Source organism: Pezoporus flaviventris, unplaced genomic scaffold, assembly GCF_033815535.1.
Source record: "Pezoporus flaviventris isolate CSIRO_AGI_PZ_B2104156 unplaced genomic scaffold, CSIRO_AGI_Pfla_v1 ptg000025l, whole genome shotgun sequence".
NCBI classification, from domain to species: Eukaryota; Metazoa; Chordata; class Aves; order Psittaciformes; family Psittacidae; genus Pezoporus; species Pezoporus flaviventris.
This window is the reverse complement of record NW_026892573.1, coordinates 15,186,351-15,207,725: the sequence shown is the minus strand read 5'-3', so window position 1 is coordinate 15,207,725 and position 21,375 is coordinate 15,186,351. Positions and strand designations below refer to the sequence as shown.

General features: G+C 38.4%; 1 protein-coding gene across 1 annotated transcript in view; it reads right to left on the bottom strand.

The window, feature by feature from the left end:
* USP12 (ubiquitin specific peptidase 12) overlaps window positions 1-21,375 on the bottom strand; it is a 41,883-nt gene that overhangs the window by 16,209 nt on the left and 4,299 nt on the right. The window contains exons 2-3 of the mRNA XM_061457603.1: window positions 10,989-11,069; window positions 4,578-4,791 (exon numbers count right to left, since the gene is read on the bottom strand). Coding sequence (XP_061313587.1) covers window positions 4,578-4,791; window positions 10,989-11,069 — 295 coding nt within the window. The remainder of the gene's footprint in view (window positions 1-4,577; window positions 4,792-10,988; window positions 11,070-21,375) is intronic.

Here is a 21,375-nt window from a genome sequence, read left to right as displayed (position 1 = left end):
TTTAAGAGAAGTCAAATTTCAAAACCAGTCTTTATTTCTTGAATTGTTCATGATAATACAACACCAATACAAAATGCATACTTCATAAACTAAGCCAAAAACATAGGGGATGGGAAGAGGGGAGGGCATGTCAGCTTACATTCCCAGAAATCTCTCACCTGATGGGAATTAACAGAGGAGTGAGCCATTCTGCAAGCAAACTAGGGCATGATTCAGCTACTTAAACACAGGTGTACATACAGTGCCATCTGAAATTTTATAGCGCCTCCCATGCAGCCTCCACATGCCAGTCCATGATGATTTCACTCTCCTATAGGGGCTATGATATCTCTGCCAAGCTTAGGTCGATGTCTTGGATAACATAGGGCATATCAAATGGCATTAGACACTGACACTTTCCATAAATTAACTGAGAACTTATGACAGGAAATGTTTCCTCATCTACATGAAGCTTCAATGTCTGTATGAGAGGCATAAGGCTCTCAACAGACAGATATGAGCAACCTCACCTTCAAAAGCCCTGGCCCTCATGGGGGTCTTCAATCACCCCCAATCCCTGCTGGAGGGATAACACAGCGGGGCATAAGCAATCCAGAACATTCCTGGAGTGAGTTGAGGACAACTTCCTTCTTCAAGTGACAGAGGAGCCAATGAGGTGCTATGCTGGACCTTGTTCTCACCAACTAGGAGAGGCTGCGGGGAACATGAAGCTCAGGGGCAGCTTTGCCTGCAGTGACCAAGAAATGGTGGAGTTCAACATCCTTAGGGTGGTGAGAAAGGTGCACAGCAAGATCATTACCCTGGACTTCAGGAGAGCAGACTCTGGCCTCTTCAGGGTCTACTTGGTAGAGTACCATGTGATAAAGCCTTGGAGGGAAGAACAGCCCAAGAAAGCTGGTTAATATTCAAGGATCCCCTCCTCCAAGCTCAGAAGCAATGCATCCCGACAAAAAGGAAGTCCAAAACCACCAGGAGGCCTGCATGGATGAAAAAGGAGCTCCTGGAGAAACTCCAGCACTAAGAGGAAACCTACAGAGGCTGGAAGCAAGGACAGCTAGCCTGGGAGGAACACACAGAAATTGTCTGAGCAACCAGGGATCAGGTTAGAAAAGCCAAAGCCCTGACAGAAATAAACCTGACCAGGGACACCAAGGGCAACAAGAGAAGCTTCTACAGGTATGCTGATGATAAAAGGAAGAATGGGGAAAATGTGGGCCCTCTCAGTAAGGAAACAGGAAACCTGTTACCCAGGATATGGGGAAGACTAAGCTACTTAGTGACTTTCTTGCCTTGGTCTTCACCAGCAAGTGCTCCAGCCACACCGCCCAAGTAGCAGAAGGTAAACATAGGGACTGGGAGATTTAAGAACCACTCACAGCAAGTCAGATTCAAGAACATGTAAGGAACCAGAAGGTGAAGGTAATGAGGCACTGGAACAGGTTTTCCGGAGAAGTTGTGAATGCCCCACCCCTGGAAGTGTTCAAGGCCAGATGGGGCTTTCAGCAACCTGGTCTAGTGTAAGGTTTCCCTGCCCGTGGCAGCAGGGCTGGAACTAGACGATCCTTAAGGTCCCTTCCAACCCAAACCAGTATAAGATCCTATGATATGTGCTATCACAGGAAGAACATGAAAAATAAATGCTCAAAATGTTGCTTTATTTATTTTCACTTTCAGGGTTTTAAGCCTACTGCTCTGTCATAAGCACAGTGTCATAAATACTAGCAATGAAAGTAAGAGTAAGACTAAAAATGTAGAGATACTGCTACTTTTAAACAAGTATTTTCTTTCTCGAAGCCTTTTAAGTAAGGTAGTACTTGCAGAAGCCAAATTAGCTTAAAGTTCCAGCCCCAGCAAACAGTTTTCAAATAAGGACTTCTAGAAATACATAGATTTGCCTTTCAAGATGTTAAGTATTGCTTCTAGATATTGGTATATGTGACACCTTTATTACTGATGGACCTGCTGGATAGATAATAATGTATTCACCATGCTTTATGTTTCATGTCCTCACTCTGTCAGCATTTCTAAAGATAATAATTTTAGGATTAATTCAGTGGAAGGGGAATAGTTTCACATACTTGCAATGTATAGCAATGATACAGATTAAAGCATAAAGTTGAACTATTTCTCACAAGTCTTCTCTCTGGCTTATGTTCAAATTGGTACACTGTTTATTGCAGTCCCCTGGGATATCAACCTGAGAAATTCCATGCTGCTACAAATCCTCACATAAGGAACGGGGCTAAGAAAACCATAAAGGCATTGAACCAGATTTAGTAACAGTTACTACTTCTCTCTGACCAGGAATTGTTACAAGGAAATTCACTTGCCAATTTAAAAAGCATTCTATATCACTAGCTAATATCATGTAAGTCTTTCACTGTGCAATTACTTCAGCTAATTATAACATGCAATTTGCTTACAGTCCAAGAGTATACTATGAAACTGGCCTTCGGTGGAGGGATAATTCCCAAGACTGGAAAGATGAAAAGATACTCAGTGAAGCTGAAGTTTTAACGTGCACACAGGAATTACCTGGAAGCTTTATTATCAATCACTTGATGGCATCCAGGAGTAAACTTCAAAAAGAAAAAAATCCCTATTTATGAACAAAGTAGAGAGAACTTGATGCTAATCTAGATAATCTGGAGAGGTTAAGTAGTGGGAAAGGCCAGCCAAGAGTGCAAATCAAGAAGTTTATTTAATTAACTAATACACTACTCTTGAGAGTACGAATAAGTTTCACTCTGAATCTATCCAACTGTAAGGTCTTTATTTAATCAAGTAAATCAAGGCAGAACAAGAGCTACAAGTCTCTCGAGGTTAAACACTTCAGAGGTTCTTCACAGCACTGCGTCACAGATCTCTCAGGTCTATGTGCCCAGTCAGTAAATTAGCAGTAAGCACAACAGAATGAAAGGTACACACTGTTCACTTTACGATTAAAGAAATTTAAGCAAACGTTACAGTATACCTTCAGCTGACTTCAACCCAGCAGCTGCTTCCAGCCAGTTAAGCTTTAAGGTCATTAATACATGTATGCTGTATTCAGACATTGAAAATAAAAATGGAACAGCAGCACTGTAATCTGGAATACATTATGCTCTCAGTCATCACCCTGGTATAGCCAGGTAACAACTGAAACAGAACCTACAACCGGTGTTGCATTCCTGATTCATTAATTATCTCTTCTTTAAAGCTCAAAATTATATACCTTTACAATAATCACTTCATAGCATATATGATGTCCATGTAAATCACTGCCTGACAGTTTACCCATTTATCTGTAGAAAAGTTGAGAGTATTATCATTAAAAGAAAACCAAAAAGCCAACAAGAGCTGAACTTTCTCATCTGATTTCTCTAAGAGTTTCCAGTTGCCTTCTCCCACTTAGAATGATGTAATTAAGCATAAAAAAGAGCAGTTTTTGGAAAGAACTTAATGACTCCCGTGGCTGACTTTCTGCATTCCATTTGAACCATTCTCCACGTCTGCTGTATTTAGTCAACATTTGTTGATACAATGAACTATTTCTGTAAATGCATCAACATGCAGGCATATTTCTCAAGTATACTTACCAAAGAACTGAATGACAGTTTCTATTCTCCATAGGAAAGAGACTGTACATTATCTGAGAGCCTTTTTTAAACAATATTATTACAACTTATGGTGTGCATTTACTGGAGGGGTTACTTCGAATTAGGAACGTCATCACAATATTTTATTTCTTGTTTTTACTACAGAGGTGGTCATCATAGCATTTAAATACTTTTTTGTTCTGCATAAATAGTCTTGCAGAGATTACAACAGGATGAACATACAGGTGTGTTAAATATGGTATCTTATGCAGTTTATTCAAACCCAGTATTTCTTTTCTGGAAAGGTTTTATGTTATATCTTTATATAACTGTATGCAAATTGAGTACTAGATTACAAGGCTTCATTTATATTTTAACACTGATTTTCTAAAACATTCTGACCAATTAGCCCTGCAGATAAGAAACCAGAAATGTTTAAAATATCTGGAAATCTCTGGTGGTTCAGGATATTAATTACACTTAAAAAAATAAGACAAAACTACTCTGTGATTTTAAAATTCATTAATCCTTCAAAAAGTAGCTCAAGCTATGTCCTGCATAAATTCTAAATGAATTTTTAAAATTATGGGGTTTTAAGATAGATTCTTGCAGGAAAAAGTCTTACTGTCCTTCCCACACACTCAGTTTGGGAGACTGATTCCTGCATCCAAAGGGTGATGTTTGTTTAAACACAGAGCAAAAGTTGTGCAGTGAATTTTGATTATAAAAAGACAATTTATAGAGAGGCAAAATTAGCAAGCAATTTCCTAAGCAACCCCTGACAATACACTCAGTGCTACGTGAAGTGAGACAGACAAGGGGTCTTTCTCTAAACAGCTCCAGGGTTACACCCTTATTCTAGGGAGACCTCTTTATTATACTGTAGCGCTACGAACACTTTCCATGTGTAACAAATATATAGGTATCCCACTATGTCAGCTTCAGAATTAAATCATAATAGCTATGGTTATTACACAAGAAAAAAAGAAAAGAAGTTACCATTTTCTTTTCGTAATCTTGTTATAAATTTCTTGGGAGGTATTACTCCAACTTTCTTCTTCTGGGTTGCAATACTGTGGAACAGATCAGCTAAGCATGTAAGGAGATTCTCTTTTTTTCTTGGTTGACTCTTGTATGCTAAGACTTTGTCTCGAAATGGTCGACAAAAATAAAGTGCCTGAAGAACTGAATTACAGTAGCAGGTATTCCCAAACTATAAAATGAGAAAGAGATCTATTAGCTTGCATTATATTACTGTAGAGAAGTAAAATTCAACTCAAAGCATAGGAGAATGCGTAAGCAGGGACAAATCTTCTGCAAGTTGTTTCTTCTTGACTTTAAAATAGTAAAGCATATTTCTGTTCTGCAAAGGATTAACAAGTACACTGTACATAAGTTCAAGAATAACCTAGGTCAATTTGAACAATGCTATCTAATTTTGTCTCACTTGTAAATTTAACTTACTAGTAATACTTTGCATTTACTTGGGTCAAAATGTTCAACAAATACCATCAATTTCACAGTGCCCAAAATATACCCAGGTAAAAATAACTATACATCTACTTAAGTCAGACACAACAGTAAAGAACAGGCACAGCATGACCTTGTACTGTGAAGAAATTCAGCTTTTACTGTGAATAAATTGAAAGCTTCTAAGACACTTCAGAAATCGGCTTCTCCATATCTTATTAGTTGTGATCAAAGTCAGAAATAATGCTTTAACTTGTTCCTCAGGTTTCAGTGACACTCATTTTAGGGTGACAGGGCACGTAATGATAGAACAAGGGGGAATGGCTTTAAGCTGAAAGAGGGTAGATTTAATTAGATATTAGGAAGAAGTTCTTTATTGTGAGGGTGGTGAGACACTGGCACAGGTTGCCCAGAGAAGCTGTGGCTGCCTCATCCATGGCAGTGTTCAAGGCCAGGCTGGCTGGGGCTTTGAGCAACCTGGTCTAGGAGAAGGTGTCCCTGTCCATGGCAGGGGGTTTGGAACCAGATAATCTTTACAGTCCCTTCCAACCCAAACCAGTCTATGATTCTATGATACGATTCTACAACAGGATTGGAATTCAGGAGTTTTCTTGAAACAGTGCAACATGGCCTCTTCAGGATTCAAAGCTGTGGCACTATCAGTAGTTTCAAAGCAAGACTGAAAGTTAAAAAATGCACAAATTGGACATGCACATTTTGAAGGAGGCAAGCTACTGAATTGCCAGGGGGCAAGCAGAGCAAGAAAAACATCCATAACCTGCTTTGTACCAGGATGCTCCAGATGTCCCTCTTCCCCAGACTCCTTCCACCTCATTGACACTGCCTCCAGCTCACCCCAACACTGTGAACCTCCCCACCACCTCTGCAAAGGCATCGTGCCTTGCCGGTGGATACAGCCACTCTCATTTTATGCTGCCCTCCTCCAGTGAAACCTATTATCTAACACTGAAAGTGTGAGAAAAATCTTTAAGGTCCTCAGCAAGTAATCCAACCTTTCAGCTGCAGTCACTCAACCTGCAAATTGAAGCACATACCTACCACACACATTCTGTAAAATGTGAAAACAGTGTTCATATTCACGTTTTCTGTGAAGATAGCAGCATATATGGGTAACAAATTCTAAGACTATATTGTGATGGGGAGACTGTCATATAGCAAAAAGAGTGCACTGAGAGATATTTTAAGAACAGCTTCTTTCAACAAAAAGAACTGAAAGATTTTACATCCTAGCAATAACAGGTAAGTAAGTGGTTTTTGTTCTCTCCTGAATAAGACAATGACAAACAAGAGCACTACGCAATTTCATCACAAAACTGGGAAGTACATTGTTTTCTATTATTTTAAATTACTGAAATATTAAGAACTACTTTCTAAATACCCAAGACATGTCCAAAGAATAAGTAAGAAGTGTATTCAAATATATATATATATATATATATATATTTAGAAGTCTTAAGAGCTCCATATCAAAAAGTGAGGAAATTAACACCCATTATTTTTATTTATTTAAGCTAGGGAAAATGCTTCTATTAGCTTCTTTGTCCAAATCTGCTCTCAAGGAGGCAAACGAACTTAAGAGGAAAACCAGTTATTTTTCCTTAAAGGAAGCAGATGAAATTACACAGTACCTTATGTCAAAACATTTAGTATTGTAAGCTCACTGTTTATAAGGTTATAATTAGAAATAGCCACAGAGAACTACATTAAAATGTTAAGAAAGTTCTTAAAATTAAATCAAATGGGAAAAGTGTTAAAATTTCTACAGCAAGTGTCAAAAGATGAAAAGGCAGCAAATTAGAAATTCCATAATATTCCCATTTTAAAAAGGAATAGTCTGATGATAAATTAATTAGAATGGTGCACAGGCAGTGAAAGACAACGAAAATATGAGAACTCAAAACAATGAACAAAATTCAGATTAATTTAAGATGAATGTATGCTAATCTATGTGCCTGTAGGTAGGAAATTAAAGCAAGCAGAGAAAGGTTTTCTTCGACCTAATCCAGAAAGACAGTAGGCAATAGAAGATTGTTATAAAACAAACTCCTGAAAAAAAGATTAATTAGTTCACATTTGGTTTATATCTAAAGCATCGGGCTTCATTGCTTCAAAACTTCAAATACTTGAAAGAAAAGCTTCCAATTGTTAAAAATTATAATGGTACCTGTACTAAACAAGGGGGGAAAGGCAGGGAGGTTTCTAGATTAAGCAAACAGGGAATTTGTTACATGGATAAATACTGGTCTTACCACCATTATTACTTTACTTCCCGTCACTGACTTCAATAGAAAAGTAGATCCCGCGTTTAGGGAACACCCAAGATTTTGCAGTCTCCCCATCCTCCCACTACTCACTGAACTTTGCTTTCCAATTCTGCTTATTCAACACTCAACACTTCAACCCTCTTAACAAGGCCAACAGACCTCTTCCATCTCCCCTCATGGCCTCAGAAGCACAACACTTGTAAGAAGATTGGCAAGTGCTGTATAACAAAATGCTTGTCAAGTCTGCCTCAGAGTAACAGTGGCAAACTGTAAGAAAGGCCATCATTGTAATGTGTGGGATACTGAAACTCCTCAACCTCATTCAGGGAAACGTAATTGAGACTATACACAGCAGAGTCATTTAATCCATGTTTTCAACTGGTTTATTGTTTGCCTCTCTGTTTCTGTGAGACCTTCTTAAAATGTGCATATCTAAGAAACGTACAAAATACACATTCGCTCTTTTTTTCAGTCCATATTACTCTTCTATTCCAAATTCTGAGAAATCAGACTTTCCTTTCACAAAAATACTGCATTCTGGACATTTCATACACACACCCTTTTTTTTTCTAAAAAAAAAAAAAAAGAAAACAAAGAAAACCCCAAAAAAAACCAAACCTGTGTGGAAATATAAAAAGAGACAATCAGAAAAGCTGCAGCAAAAACACCACACACTCACTAAGGCTTGTAGCCTTATAGTTTAATCTTCTGATGCAACATACAACCACAAAGAACCCTGGTTGTTGAACACCGCAGAGCTATAAAAATGAACACAAGATCTACAAGAACTCAGATCTGCTGAGAACACTGAGCAGCACTTGGGCTCCTCCCAGCTCTGATGTGTTGACAGATCTGATGACTTTTATCGCTGCAATGGGCCATGCCAGTAAATCAGCTTTCTCCAAAACATGCAATCCATTGCAAGAGACTGGATAACCAAACTTCCTGCTCTATAATGGAATCATAGAATAGTTAGGGCTGGAAAGGACCTTAAGATCATCAAGTTCCAACCCCTCTGCTATGGGCTGGGATGCCTCACACTAAACCATGTCACCCAAGACTCCATCCAGCCTAGCCTTGAACACTGTCAGGGATGGAGCATTTATCACTTCTTTGGGTAACCTATTCCAGTGCCTCACCACCCTCAGAGTAAGTCTGGTAAACTGTTTAGGAGCCACCAGATTAGTTCTTAAGAGATTAAAAATGTCCATTATCTCATACCCTTTGGATAAAATAATCCACTTAATTTGTGAAACACATAGATTTTAATAGTTTGCATTACTGCACCACAGGGGGAAAGAATGATATGCAGACTTGGTGTTCCTGGTTGTCCATGTGACGGAACATCATACTACTAACATTTTCCTCTCATCACATTTAAAACATTTCCTACTGATTTAGTGAATGATATTGTTCTTCGAAGTCTAAACTAAATTTTCCATTTTGAGCTTTCATTGACAGAACAAAAATCCCATCTGGTCTTACATCTGCTTCCCGTAATTGCCCTTTCTTAATTCTTCTCCTACCTCTCTAATTGTTCTTTCAGCACATCCTCTGAATAATCCTTAGATGACAACACAAAGCTGGAGAGGAGATAAGACAGTGCTTCTACCTTCTCTTCTTTACACAACCTCTGAATAAACACCACATTTACCAGCGACAGATCTCTATTTCAGAACTGCCATCTTTATCTAAAATCCTGACCTGCATTCTGGACGTCTCAAATGGCTAGCTATTACAGAGGTAGAATAGAGCTACACATTACCTCAGTTTTCCACATTATCTCAGTTTTTTCCATTACTCTGGACAAAGCACAAACAAAATCAATAAACAAATTAGAAAAAATCAGCAATAAATGTTAATGAACCTCTAAGAGGTTCACTTCTTGTAACTGCTAAAAAACAATTAGAGAAATCAATGAAGGCAAAACCAGTGATTTCTACCACTTCTCAAACTAATAGTACTTTAAATTTGTTACCTAATGATCTATTATTTCTTTTAATTATTACTAGCTGTCATTCTTTCTGAATGGCTATTCACCATAGTTTGCTAATGAAAAGGTCACTACCTTTCTTTTTCCTGATAGATTTAAATTCTGAAAGCTTTTTATATATTTATATATATTATTATTTTTATACATTTTTATTTATATTATATATTTATATATACTTCTTTCTGTAAACATACTGTGTTAGTAAACACAATAAGTAGAACAGATCTGAAAACCATCCAAGCAACAATATGACTGAATTTCCTTTGCTAACCACTATAGCAAAAAACACAGCACCAGGGTGCCACAGATGTAATGGAATCCCATTTTACTATCTGTTACAATTCAAAGACTTCTGGTCTATAAAACTTTATTGTTTGGAGCTAAAATAAGCATATTCCTGTATTACAGAGAAAGTTAACAGCACTCCAAGGTATCTTAGCTGCCTGCCTCTTATATGTATGGCCGAGAGCAATGACTTAAAGACAGATGACCTCTGAAATTTCCTACTCCCTCTGGACTACAGAAAGGCAAGATTTCTTTATATTCATTATATATTAGGAAGATTGTCCTTTATTGAAACTTTTCTTAAGGGTACAAAGTATGTAAAACTTCAAGATTAGGTGTACAATGCAATTTTACTGTTAAGTCTTAAATCCTTTCTAGATTTGGACAAGAAATTAAGAAAACATATGATCTGTCAACGGAATAACAGAATTGAGAAGATACTGATAATATCGTAACAGATAATAGCAGATAAGGACAGTTTTGATGGAAAGCCTAAGCTCTGCTACAGAGCAAGTATTAACAGTTAAGCTACTGTATTTCCTCTTTTCAGAGAAACGATGTGTCAGTTTGAAGGTATTTCAACTTTCATGAGAAAGTTAAAATTAGCAGTAATTTAAGTAATGGCATTTGAGGTTCATGTAAGTCAGCTTATCAGTTAGAATGTAGACTTCAAAGTGACTACTCAGATTGCACTCTTGAACCATGTCAGTGCTAAGGACCTAGAGGTAGAAACCTATGTTACAGTAGCAGGACGGCATTAGAAGTAATGAGTTTCATTAAGAAAAGCAAGATGATAGCTCTTGTTAAATCAAGTTAGATGAAATACACACTTTCTGAAGCCCCCCCAAAGAAAATCATTTAATATTTTGTGTCAGAATAACGCAATTTCTAACAAGATACACTTTTCATTGGTAATAACAGAAATTAAAATTTAAATCATTCCTTAAAACTAATGATTGAATCAAACAATTCAGTATGTTTCTTCTACCACTGCTTTCCTCTTTGGGCTCAGTATTTTTTGTAAATTTTAACACAAATAGCAGACGTGAACATATCATCAACAGCCTTTCACAGATTTTTTTCTGTTATTTATTCACTTAGACTGGCATACTATGAACAAGCTTTTGTTAAGACTTAGACATTTTAATAGCAAGAAAATTATTTTTAAGAGTAATCTACATTTTACATTAGTAAAATGAGATTAAGCATTAAATACACAGTCCAACAAATACAGTAAATATTGAAACATTTCAATAAATATGTATATTCAACTACTGTATCTTTCAGTGCTTTAATTCATCATTCAGTCACAATCTTGTAATCGAACAAATCCTCTGGCGGCATTTTAAAGCAATGAAGTTATGGTCTGAAACTTACATTAACCAAACCAAAATAGTGCTCATTGACTGGAAATTGTTCCGGACCAATCTCTTTCTCCAAAGCTGAGGCATTGGCGCCCTAGAAAAACCAAAAGCCACAAAATATCAGTGTTGCAACTATGTACACAGTGAATTTAAGTAGTTGAGAAAGGGAAGAAGTTTTTTTGGCAAAGATAAATGACCAAAACAAACCAATCCCCCAAAAAACAGCCCCCTAAAAAACCTGGTTACTACTATGGGCCTTGCTAACACCAAACCAGTATCTTCAGATCTCAGACCATAAGACTTTGGTTTACTGAGTTTACTTGCACTGAAAGTCTCTCTAGTCAGGAGGGAGAAAAACAGAAATAAATGAGACTAAATACTAAAAATGGATGAAACACCTTTCTGTCTCTACCCTGGAGGTGGGAGAGAAAGTGGAGCTTGTGACCCAGCTCAACAATCACACATGGCAAATTAACTGAACTTGTTTAGTTAATGCAAAGACAAGTTCATAGGCACAATAACATTAGGCATGAATGCAGAAAATTCAGTCCTCTAAGTTCTCTGTTGATTTGCACTGTCAGGACATTTAGATTGTCTACAAAACCACTTCCCACAGGTCTTAAAGTAGACAGCAAGTCTTCTGTGCCGTAACATAATGCTTCGTTACTTATAATAAAGAGCCTAACATTCTTCCACCACAAGAAAACTATTTCAACATAATCCAAATTACCTCAGAGATACGTGTTTCCAAATATGTTCTGTTCAAAAACATCCCGAGTAAGTTTTATCATTTTCATGTATTTTCATGCAATTATACTGGTTTGATGTTATGTATTTATTATTTTCAGACAGGAGTTTCTTTAGTAAGAACTGCATTAATATAGTATTGCAAAGCAGGTGATACAAGGCCAAATGGCAAGCTCTTCTTCACATGTAATTTTCATAATGCATAGCACATTTCAGAAAAAGTTAAAAAATGCAGCTTGGTCATAGGAAGCAGAGAGACTGGTCTGTTACACCTACACCGAAAACATAAACTGTTCAAAGGGCTTTGTTAAATACCTTGAACTTTGTAAAATTAAAAGACAACGTAGTACAGCTGCTGTTGGTGTGCATTACGAATGCTGCAGCCTTTGCACAACAAATCTGCTGGGTCTGGTCCTCAAAAAGAACTCGGAGAAAGTAACTTTGGTTACTCTATAGTTCCAACCAATAACTGTTGACTGAACTGGTGCAATAAACATTGGGTTTCAAAGGAATAAGTGGGTTTTGTTGTTTGGTTATTTTGGGGTTGGTTTTTTTGTTTTTTTTTATTTATTTAAAGACAGAAAAACCTCTACCCTGGAAAACTGAGAGAACTAAAACCCCCTAGCTTTTTATGAGCTCTTACACTGACTGGTTTTAGATAAAAGCAAATATATCCAACTCTAAATCACTTTCGTTGCATATAACATCACTGATATGTGTATATATATATATATATATATATATACATACACACTATCAAACGAATGCATAAGCATGACTATTCCAGTATTCCAGTCTAAAGTCAGGCCTAAGTGAAGCTAAAATGGCACTGTGAAATACGAATTCCCTCTTCTAAACAAGATAACAAGGTTTTATTGAAGGACAAAGTCAATAAAGCAAAAGCAACAGCGCTGGGCACATGACCGTAGCCAGAGGCGCACAGTATACAGCAAAGAATCTTAAAACCAGATACGACTCCTTCCTGACAAGTTCCTTCTTTACACCAAAGACATAGTAAATAGCCCTGCGCATTACAACAGTAAAACTATAAATCAAAATCACAACTGCCTTAAAAATTACATGCAGGATTTCACAGGTTAATTACAGATAGGGGGAAGGGTGTAGACTTAAAATTAGGAATGTATAAAAATGTATAAAATAAAATTGAAACTCTGTTTTGTGGTATCTGCCATGATGTGATTTTGGTATTACAGAATCTAAGAGTGGTTACACAGTCTAGCTTAGTAGTTCTGAAACACATGGCCAAAGGCCCATTTGGAGGTAGCAACTTTAGCTAGAATAGAGCAAAAAAAGAGTGTAATTCCACACTTGAGAGAGTACAGTTCTGCTCCATTCACATCACGGCCCCAGCTGCTGACACGTCATGTCATGGCATGGTCAGCTGTATCCCCTGCAATTATCCAGTACAATAAAGCCTCTCCTTTACCAGGGACTTAGCTGCAGGGTTTACTACCTTAGAAGCTGTTCTCAGATGGTGATGTTGGTGCTAAGGGGTAGAAACCCTCATTTAAGATTAAAGCTCTCCAGGATTTCTGAATATTTAGTTTTGCATCCTTACTGAAATACACCCATGAGCTTTGGCTGGGTGGGTATTATTTGCAAATAAACTAGGCAAAAAAGGAACTGCGGAGGCCTTTTTCTCCTATTGTTAAAATCTCTACTTCTTTAAAAATAAATACATTCAAAAGTAGGCTTTTAGGAAATTCTCTCTCTTTTCGAAGCTAGGGTGGAGCAGCTACTTTATTCTATCTTTGGAAGGAAGAATATTATGGTATAAACTTTGATGTTTCTGTTTTGTACAAACCTGAACTCTGTGTTTAGTTTTGTAGCACCCTGACTTGGCAACAAGATAGACATGCTGAGATGCTCCCATATTGTTATGGTTTTCTGATTCTTCAAGGCTGTTTCATTCAAGGCTTAGACTTTCACATGATTTCAAAGCAGGGCATTGCCTATGTTTGAATGCAGCTGTTTATGAATGTTTTATTACTACAAACCAGTGTGGATGTTTTACACCAATATAAAAACCTTCAAGCTACTCAGACTTCCCTCTACAGCTCTCTTTTGGTCTGTCATAAAAGATGTTATTCCTCCCTCCAAAGAATCATTCATACAGCGCACAGCATGTTGGTTGCAGAGGGCGAAAACACAGTATGCAGCAGGGGCTTGAAAGCGTATGCTAAAATGCATGTTCACATCTGACCCATAAAAAACATTTGACGATTCTAGCTATCCCTCACTGCAAAACATTTCACATTCATTATTACCATACACGCTACCAGTCCCAGCTGACTCTTCTATTCTGTGAATACAAATGCAGAGGGGAAGCACTGTCACACCACCAACTAGTGTGGTATCCTACCATCTTCTGATCAAGAGGACAGCAGGGGTTTAAAGCAGGAGTGGAGTCTACCTCTTTCCATCAGCCTGGATAGAATTACTTGGCTTGGGATCTAGCCTTGGGAAATTTCAGCTTGTGATGCATGCTGCAGAATACAGAATTTCTTCCTCTGCCACTTAACTGGGATGTATGAATATCCCAAAACAAACCACTCTTTTTTGGGGGGTCTCGCTGAACAACCCATACAATAGGTGCTCAGCTCCCACACAGCAACTTGGCTTTGACATTGCGCAGAGCACAGAAAGAGCATCATCAGCTTTGGTTAGTACATCCACCTCCAGTTTCTCCTACCCTTTTGAGCAGAAGCACGCAAGGCATTACCAGAAGTAGGAAGGAACAGAGGCACAAAGTCCAAAAGAGCTAATATTGCTTACTAGGTTTTGCATCAGATTAGTATAAAACTATACATCACCAAACACTGCCCTGCATTACACACCTTCTAGCACAGACATAATTATAAAGGCATACAGAACACCTATTTGTCATACTGAATGCAATATAGCTTTACAAAGTGGAAAGTTTATCAGCTAAGGCATATATACAAAAACACAATATGAAATGAAGATTTGCGTAACTTTCCTTTGTTACCAAAAATGATCCTGGAAACAATGTTAAAGTACCAATGATTATAAACGAGTGCTCTCACACATAATGAAAGTTAGGTGTAAAGCTGACCTTTACTTCACTGTACCCTTTATCCTGTGCTTAACTTCAAACTGATACGAGATAAACAATAAGTAATCTTAGTTTAACTACATTCAAATCAGTTGAACATGTACTGTTGATCTCCACCACCAAGTTAGAGAAAAAGGCGCTACTAACGAAGAGGTAAGAGTCCGTGTTTACTGTTGAAGGCCCTTAATTAAGTTTCTCAACTTTTATTTTCAAAAGAGCTTGGGTTTTCTATAAATAACTACATGTAGCATTAACCAAATGAGTGTTTTATTTCAGTTTAATGGAATCAAAGCTCAGAAAATACAGTGGGAGAGGACAGTGTAGTATCTTTTAATTAAGTACAGTTGAATTTTCCTGATTTTCAAGTTTTACAGATACTGATTCTCACAAAGTTCTAAAATAAACTAAACCCCCGATATTGTACATTTAAAGGGAAAAAGGGAAAAATGAAAAGTGCAGACATATGATGGGCATTTTTATTTGTTTAGTTTTTCACTTGCTAAAGCAGTAATATCCTTAAATGCCATTTCCACTTTACTAGTGCCTTTTCTCACTACCATACAAGTCACACTGTTGTGGTGCTACATGTCAAACTAGTATCCCTGAGACACACTAACAGCTAACATATGGATAAGCTAACAGAAGCCAAACTGTAAAGCAAATCAGTTGGTGCTTATGATCTGACATACAGGCTTTGGGTTTCAGAAGGGTTTTGCCAGATTAGTTCTAGGCTGGCTGGTGACTGAACACCCAGCTGCAGCTGAACTACATTGCCTGATTTGGTTTTCTCCACAAGCAATCTGATTTGTGCATGTGAAGACCACTCCAAGATGCAGGCTGTTTGGGAGAATTGCTTCAGAATTGCACAGACCTTCATCTGAACTAAAACACTAACAAAAAAGCATCTGGCACTTTTCTAAAAAGAACCAAAGAAAAAAAAGCCAACCTGTATAAAAAAATACTGTCTAAAAACATGCCAGCCAGCAGGCAAACAATTGCAGTTTATCATCCCACCTAGCTGGCAGCAATTCTCTTACAAAGACTATATTCATAATGAGCCAAATGTGCTTTGAAGATTACACTGGTGTTAGTCTTCTTAGGCTGGGCTAGAGGGGTTGATCCATCCCTCTCTAGAATAAGTATCGGTTGGTAACTTGGTGGCTCATCTTTGCAGTAGTTTGCTCTAACAGCTTTATCCTCCAGCTTTATTGAGTTGTAAATTTCCCAAGTAAAACAAAACATTTCACTTTGAAATTATTTACCTTGAAACTTAGATTTATTGCAAAAATTCTGAAGATACATTTTTCCCTTCACATGCGCATTATGCTAGATCCTTCCCTACAACGGTCTCCACCTCCCTCAAGAAGCAAGGAAAAATAAAGATAAAAGGTGACTCACATAACTAAACCATGTTGCATAGGAATATATAAGTCCAATTTTTTTAAACATTACCTTATGTACAGGTAAGTGAACAATCACAAAAATTAATGCTACAAAACAGAACTTTTATTCTTCCTATGACAGAAAGGTTGAGGGCTGCCTTGGTTGCAGCGACCACGAGATGGTGGAATTCAGGATCTTGTGTGGTAGGACCAGTAGAATAGCAAGTAGAATTGCAACCCTGGACTTTAGCAGGGCAAACTTTGGCCTTTTCAAGCAATTGCTAGGGGAAATCCCATGGGCAAGGCTGTTTGAAGGTAAAGGGGCCCAAGATAGTTGGTTGGCATTCAAGGATTGCTTTTTCCGAGCTCAAGATCGGAGCACCCCGACACATAGGAAGTCAAGGAAGAGGGCCAAGAGACCTGCGTGGCTAAATAGGGAATTGCTGGGTGTGCTCAAGTGGAAGAGGAGAGTTTACAGGTCATGGAAGGAGGGGCTGGCCACTTGGGAGGAATATAAGGCTGCTGCTAGAGGATGTAGGAAGGCAGCTAGGATGACTAAGGCCTCCTTAGAATTAAACCTGGCGAGAAGGGTCAAGGACAGCAGAAAGAGCTTTTTCAAATACATGGCAGACAAAACTAACACCAGAGGCAATGTAGGCCCACTGATGAACGGGATGGGTGCCCTGGTGACAGAAGATAAAGAGATGGCAGAGTTACTGAATGCCTTCTTTGTCTCTGTCTACTCTGCTGCAGGCAGTCCTGAAGAGCCCTGTACCCCTGAGACCTTAGATGAAGTCAGGTCAACGGAGCGGTTTGCCTTAGTCGATGAGGAATGGGTTAGAGACCAGTTGAGCAATCTGGACATCCATAAATCCATGAGTCCAGATGGGATGCACCCGTGGGTGCTGAGGGAACTGGCGGAAGTCATTGCTAGACCACTCTCCATCATCTTTACCAAGTCTTGGGAAACGGGAGAGGTGCCTGAGGACTGGAGGAAAGCAAATGTCACTCCAGTCTTCAAAAAGGGCAAGGAGGAGGACCCGGGTAACTATAGACCGGTCAGCCTCACCTCCATCCCTGGGAAAGTGATGGAACACCTTATCCTTGGTGCCATCTTAAGGCATATCAAGGATAAGAGGGTTACGAGGGGCAGTCAACATGGCTTCACCAAGGGGAAATCATGTTTGACCAATCTCTTAGCCTTTTATGAGGACATAACACGGTGGATGGATGATGGCAGAGCGGTGGATGTGGTCTACCTTGACCTCAGCAAAGCATTTGACACAGTCTCCCACAGCATCCTCACAGCTAAATTGAGGAAGTATGGTCTGGATGATCAGGTAGTGAGGTGGACTGTGAACTGGCTGAAGGAGAGAAGCCAGAGAGTTGTAGTCTATGGGGCTGAGTCTAGTTGGAGGCCTGTAACTAGTGGAGTGCCTCAAGGGTCAGTACTGGGACCGGTATTATTTAATATATTCATCAATGATTTAGATGAGGGAATTGAGTGTACTATCAGCAAGTTTACTGATGACACTAAGCTGGGAAGAGTGGCTGACACGCCAGAAGGCTGTGCTGCCATCCAGCGAGACCTGGACAGGCTGGAGAGTTGGGCAGGGAATAACTTGATGAAATATAACAAGGGAAAGTGTAGAGTCCTGCATCTGGGCAGGAACAACCCCAGGTTCCAGTATAGGTTGGGGAACAACCTGTTAAGAGAGCAGTGTAGGGGAGAGGGACCTGGGGGTCCTAGTGGACGACAGGATGACCATGAGCCAACACTGTGCCCTTGGGGCCAAGAAGGCCAATGGCATCCTGGGGTGTATTTAGAAGGGGGGTGGTTAGTAGGTCGAGAGAGGTCCTCCTTCCCCTCTACTCTGCCCTGGTGAGACCCCATCTGGAATACTGTGTCCAGTTCTGGGCCCCTCAGTTCAAGAAGGACAGGGAGCTGCTGGAGAGAGTCCAGCGCAGGGCAACTAAGATGATTAAGGGAGTGGAGCATCTCCCTTATGAGGAAAGACTGAGGGAGCTGGGTCTCTATAGTTTGGAGAGGAGGAGACTGAGGGGTGACCTTATTAGTGTATATAAATATATGAAGGGGGAGTGTCACGAGGATGGAGCCAGGCTCTACTCAGTGGCAAACAATGATAGGACAAGGGGTAATGGGTACAAACTGGAACACAAGAGGTTCCACTTAAACTTGAGAAGAAACTTCTTCTCAGTGAGGGTGACGGAACACTGGAACAGGCTGTCCAGGGAGGTTGTGGAGTCTCCTTCCCTGGAGACATTCAGAACCTGCCTGGACACATTCCTGTGTAACATTATCTCGGTGTTCCTGCTCCGGCAGGGGGATTGGACTAGATGATCTTTCGAGGTCCCTTCCAATCTCTAGCATACTGTGATACTGTGAATGGCATTAGAACTAAAAGGGAAACTTGGTAACCAGGAATAGCAATGTTTTCCTGAGCAAGAATAAAACACTGCAAGCACAAAATTAATCAGTTATAATAAAAAAACCCCTTCAATGTAGAAACGCTCATTTACTAGTGCTTTTGCCTTTTTTTTTTTGCCATGTATTAGAAAAATCTTCCTTGCCTGTGCTACTGGTGAAGGTATCCAGAATTTCATAGCCTACACTAATACACTGTGACTGATAGAATCTGTTAAAAAATACATATTTCCACTCTTCCAGTTATGTTTTAACAGAATGTGTGAATACATACTTTTCCACATATTTATATGAATTGTGATTAAGCGCAAACAGAACAGCTACATTATATCAGTTTATATATGTTGTTTCAACTGCAGCCAAAATGGAAATATATTTCTTTTGATACTGTTTCCAGCCCAGGAAGCAGAAATTACATATACTGAGTGGGATTCAATAATCCTCATTGTTCACTTATTTGCAAAAGAACATGTGTTTGTTATACACAACTTGTTAAAGTAACTATGAAATATTTGGATAATTTCAGTTCATATTTTTAAAATACTTCAGAAAATAACACTATTTGTAACTAATTAATTTAAGACACAGTCGTATATATTCTAATCATGCGCAGCTAAGACAAAAGGGGTTTTATTGAGTACAAAGCAAAAACATCTCTACCTGGGCAAGGAAAATGTTATCATAGCACAAAATCGCCTTCTCTTCATATTTGGTGCATCTACCAAACCCATCTTTTTGAGCCCCACTGAACATACACAACACATTTTCCTTCATAGCAACTATGCACAGTCATCCTTCCTTCTGCTTTTAATACTGAAGTCAAAGATAAATTACTCTAACCTATGAAGCTGACATAGAGAGAATTAGGGCTCTGGGTTTGGCTCTTCCATGGAATGGATATTCCAAACATAAAAAGATGCAGTGATCCTTCTACAGTTCAGTACTATCCCCAATACAGAATAAAATCACATTCCTAAAAACTAAAATACTGGCAACAAGGTAAGTCGTATTTATACTGTGTAATTCCAGAAAATTCCTGGGTTGATGCTGTTTATAATATTAGGTGCCTTTGCTTCAATTTCCTCCAATCAGATGGATTTTCCGTAGCATCAGAGCAACACATCTCATAACAACACTCATTAAGTGAGGTCCCAAAAGATCAAAACTACCATCTTCAAAGACTTTTAGTTAAAGGTTGAATTACACTAGCAGACAAGACAGGAGTCTGTGAGATGTATTTAAAGAAGATCTGATCTTAGAAATCTTTTACTGCCTAAAAAGTACAGTTAATTATAAGCATTATATTAATCTTTTGGAAAAATCAGACTCAACTAATCACCCAAAATGTGGGAGAGGGTAGGGAACAACACATTTGCTCAACTGCTTTCGTTGATAAACTGCACACTGTGATGTGTCTCACATGCTTTTTTAACCCACATAATTCCTGTTTCATAAAAACAAGTATGTTGCTTTTATAATTTCCCATTTCTGTGGAATTATAAAAAGGATTTGAGTTGATGAAAACCAGCAAAAAATCTTTTCCAGTTCTGGTCTACTTATGTTAATACACCATTCTGGTTCTACACCACAAAAATATCTAGTTGGGTTTTTGTCTCCTCAACTGAAAGATCAGATACACTGAACAAATTATTTGTTAAAAGCATTTAACTTTAGGAAATTTGCTAAGCTAGAAAAACAGAAGCTACCCCCCATACAGGGCCTTTATATACCTCTTTCCTTCACAAATTTGAAAGAGAAAAGTAGGCAATATCAATTAAAAGGCAAACATCCTTTTACCACATCTTATAGAGTCATTCCTAGTTTTAATGCAAATTAGCTGTTTCAGTAGTTTAAAAAATAAAGACAAAGAGTATTAAATAACCAATCTAGATATTCAAGCTTTGTATTCCCTACAACACAGCTAAAAATTCTGTCGGCAAGACCAGAGCCCAAGTCTGTATTTCGTTGTTTCTTTGTGCTTAGAACTTGCAAGATGAGTATATGTGTACAAGCAGGTAAAAAAGAAAAGGGAACATTTATATAATTGACATTTTCCAATATAAGTAATATGCCAACTAAATAATTATCGGTGCTGGTATAAATATTGCTTTACAGCTATACAACTTCAGGAGTTTTTCTCTGTGTCTCATATTTGACATTTGCTTTATATTAATTCAGAGTCAAAATCAGTTTCATGTAAGTTTAAACCAAATTTGTCTAAATTAATTAGTATACTAAGCAGTGTCACAGACACAGTATTTTAAAGAGCAAATATATGGACTCATCTTTCATCACCATACTGTAGCATGTTACATCTAGAAAAATTATGACAACTTGAATCTTAGGGTCATATTTATCATGAAAGACTCTCCTGATAACTCCCAACAGATGAGTGAACCTCCCTACTGTGGTTTAAGCTGTTACCCAACAAATACTTCTCCAAAATGTAATGTGCTTGCAACAGAATCACCACATCAGAACACGTGCCTGAACACTCCAGTCTGTGTCTCAAGGCGGATTCAGGTCATGATGCCAGAAAGAAATACAGTGGCTGAGACACAGCACATGTTCCTTCTTGCCAACCCTGCTACATGAGCAAGTCAGTTGGATGAAGGAATACCATAACACTATCTTCTCTGTGTTACTTTAGTCCTCTCCTCCCCTGCTTTCTTTTCTGTCACCAATTCATTTTGAAGGTATGTTTTCCCACAACTTTTCTTTCTTTGCT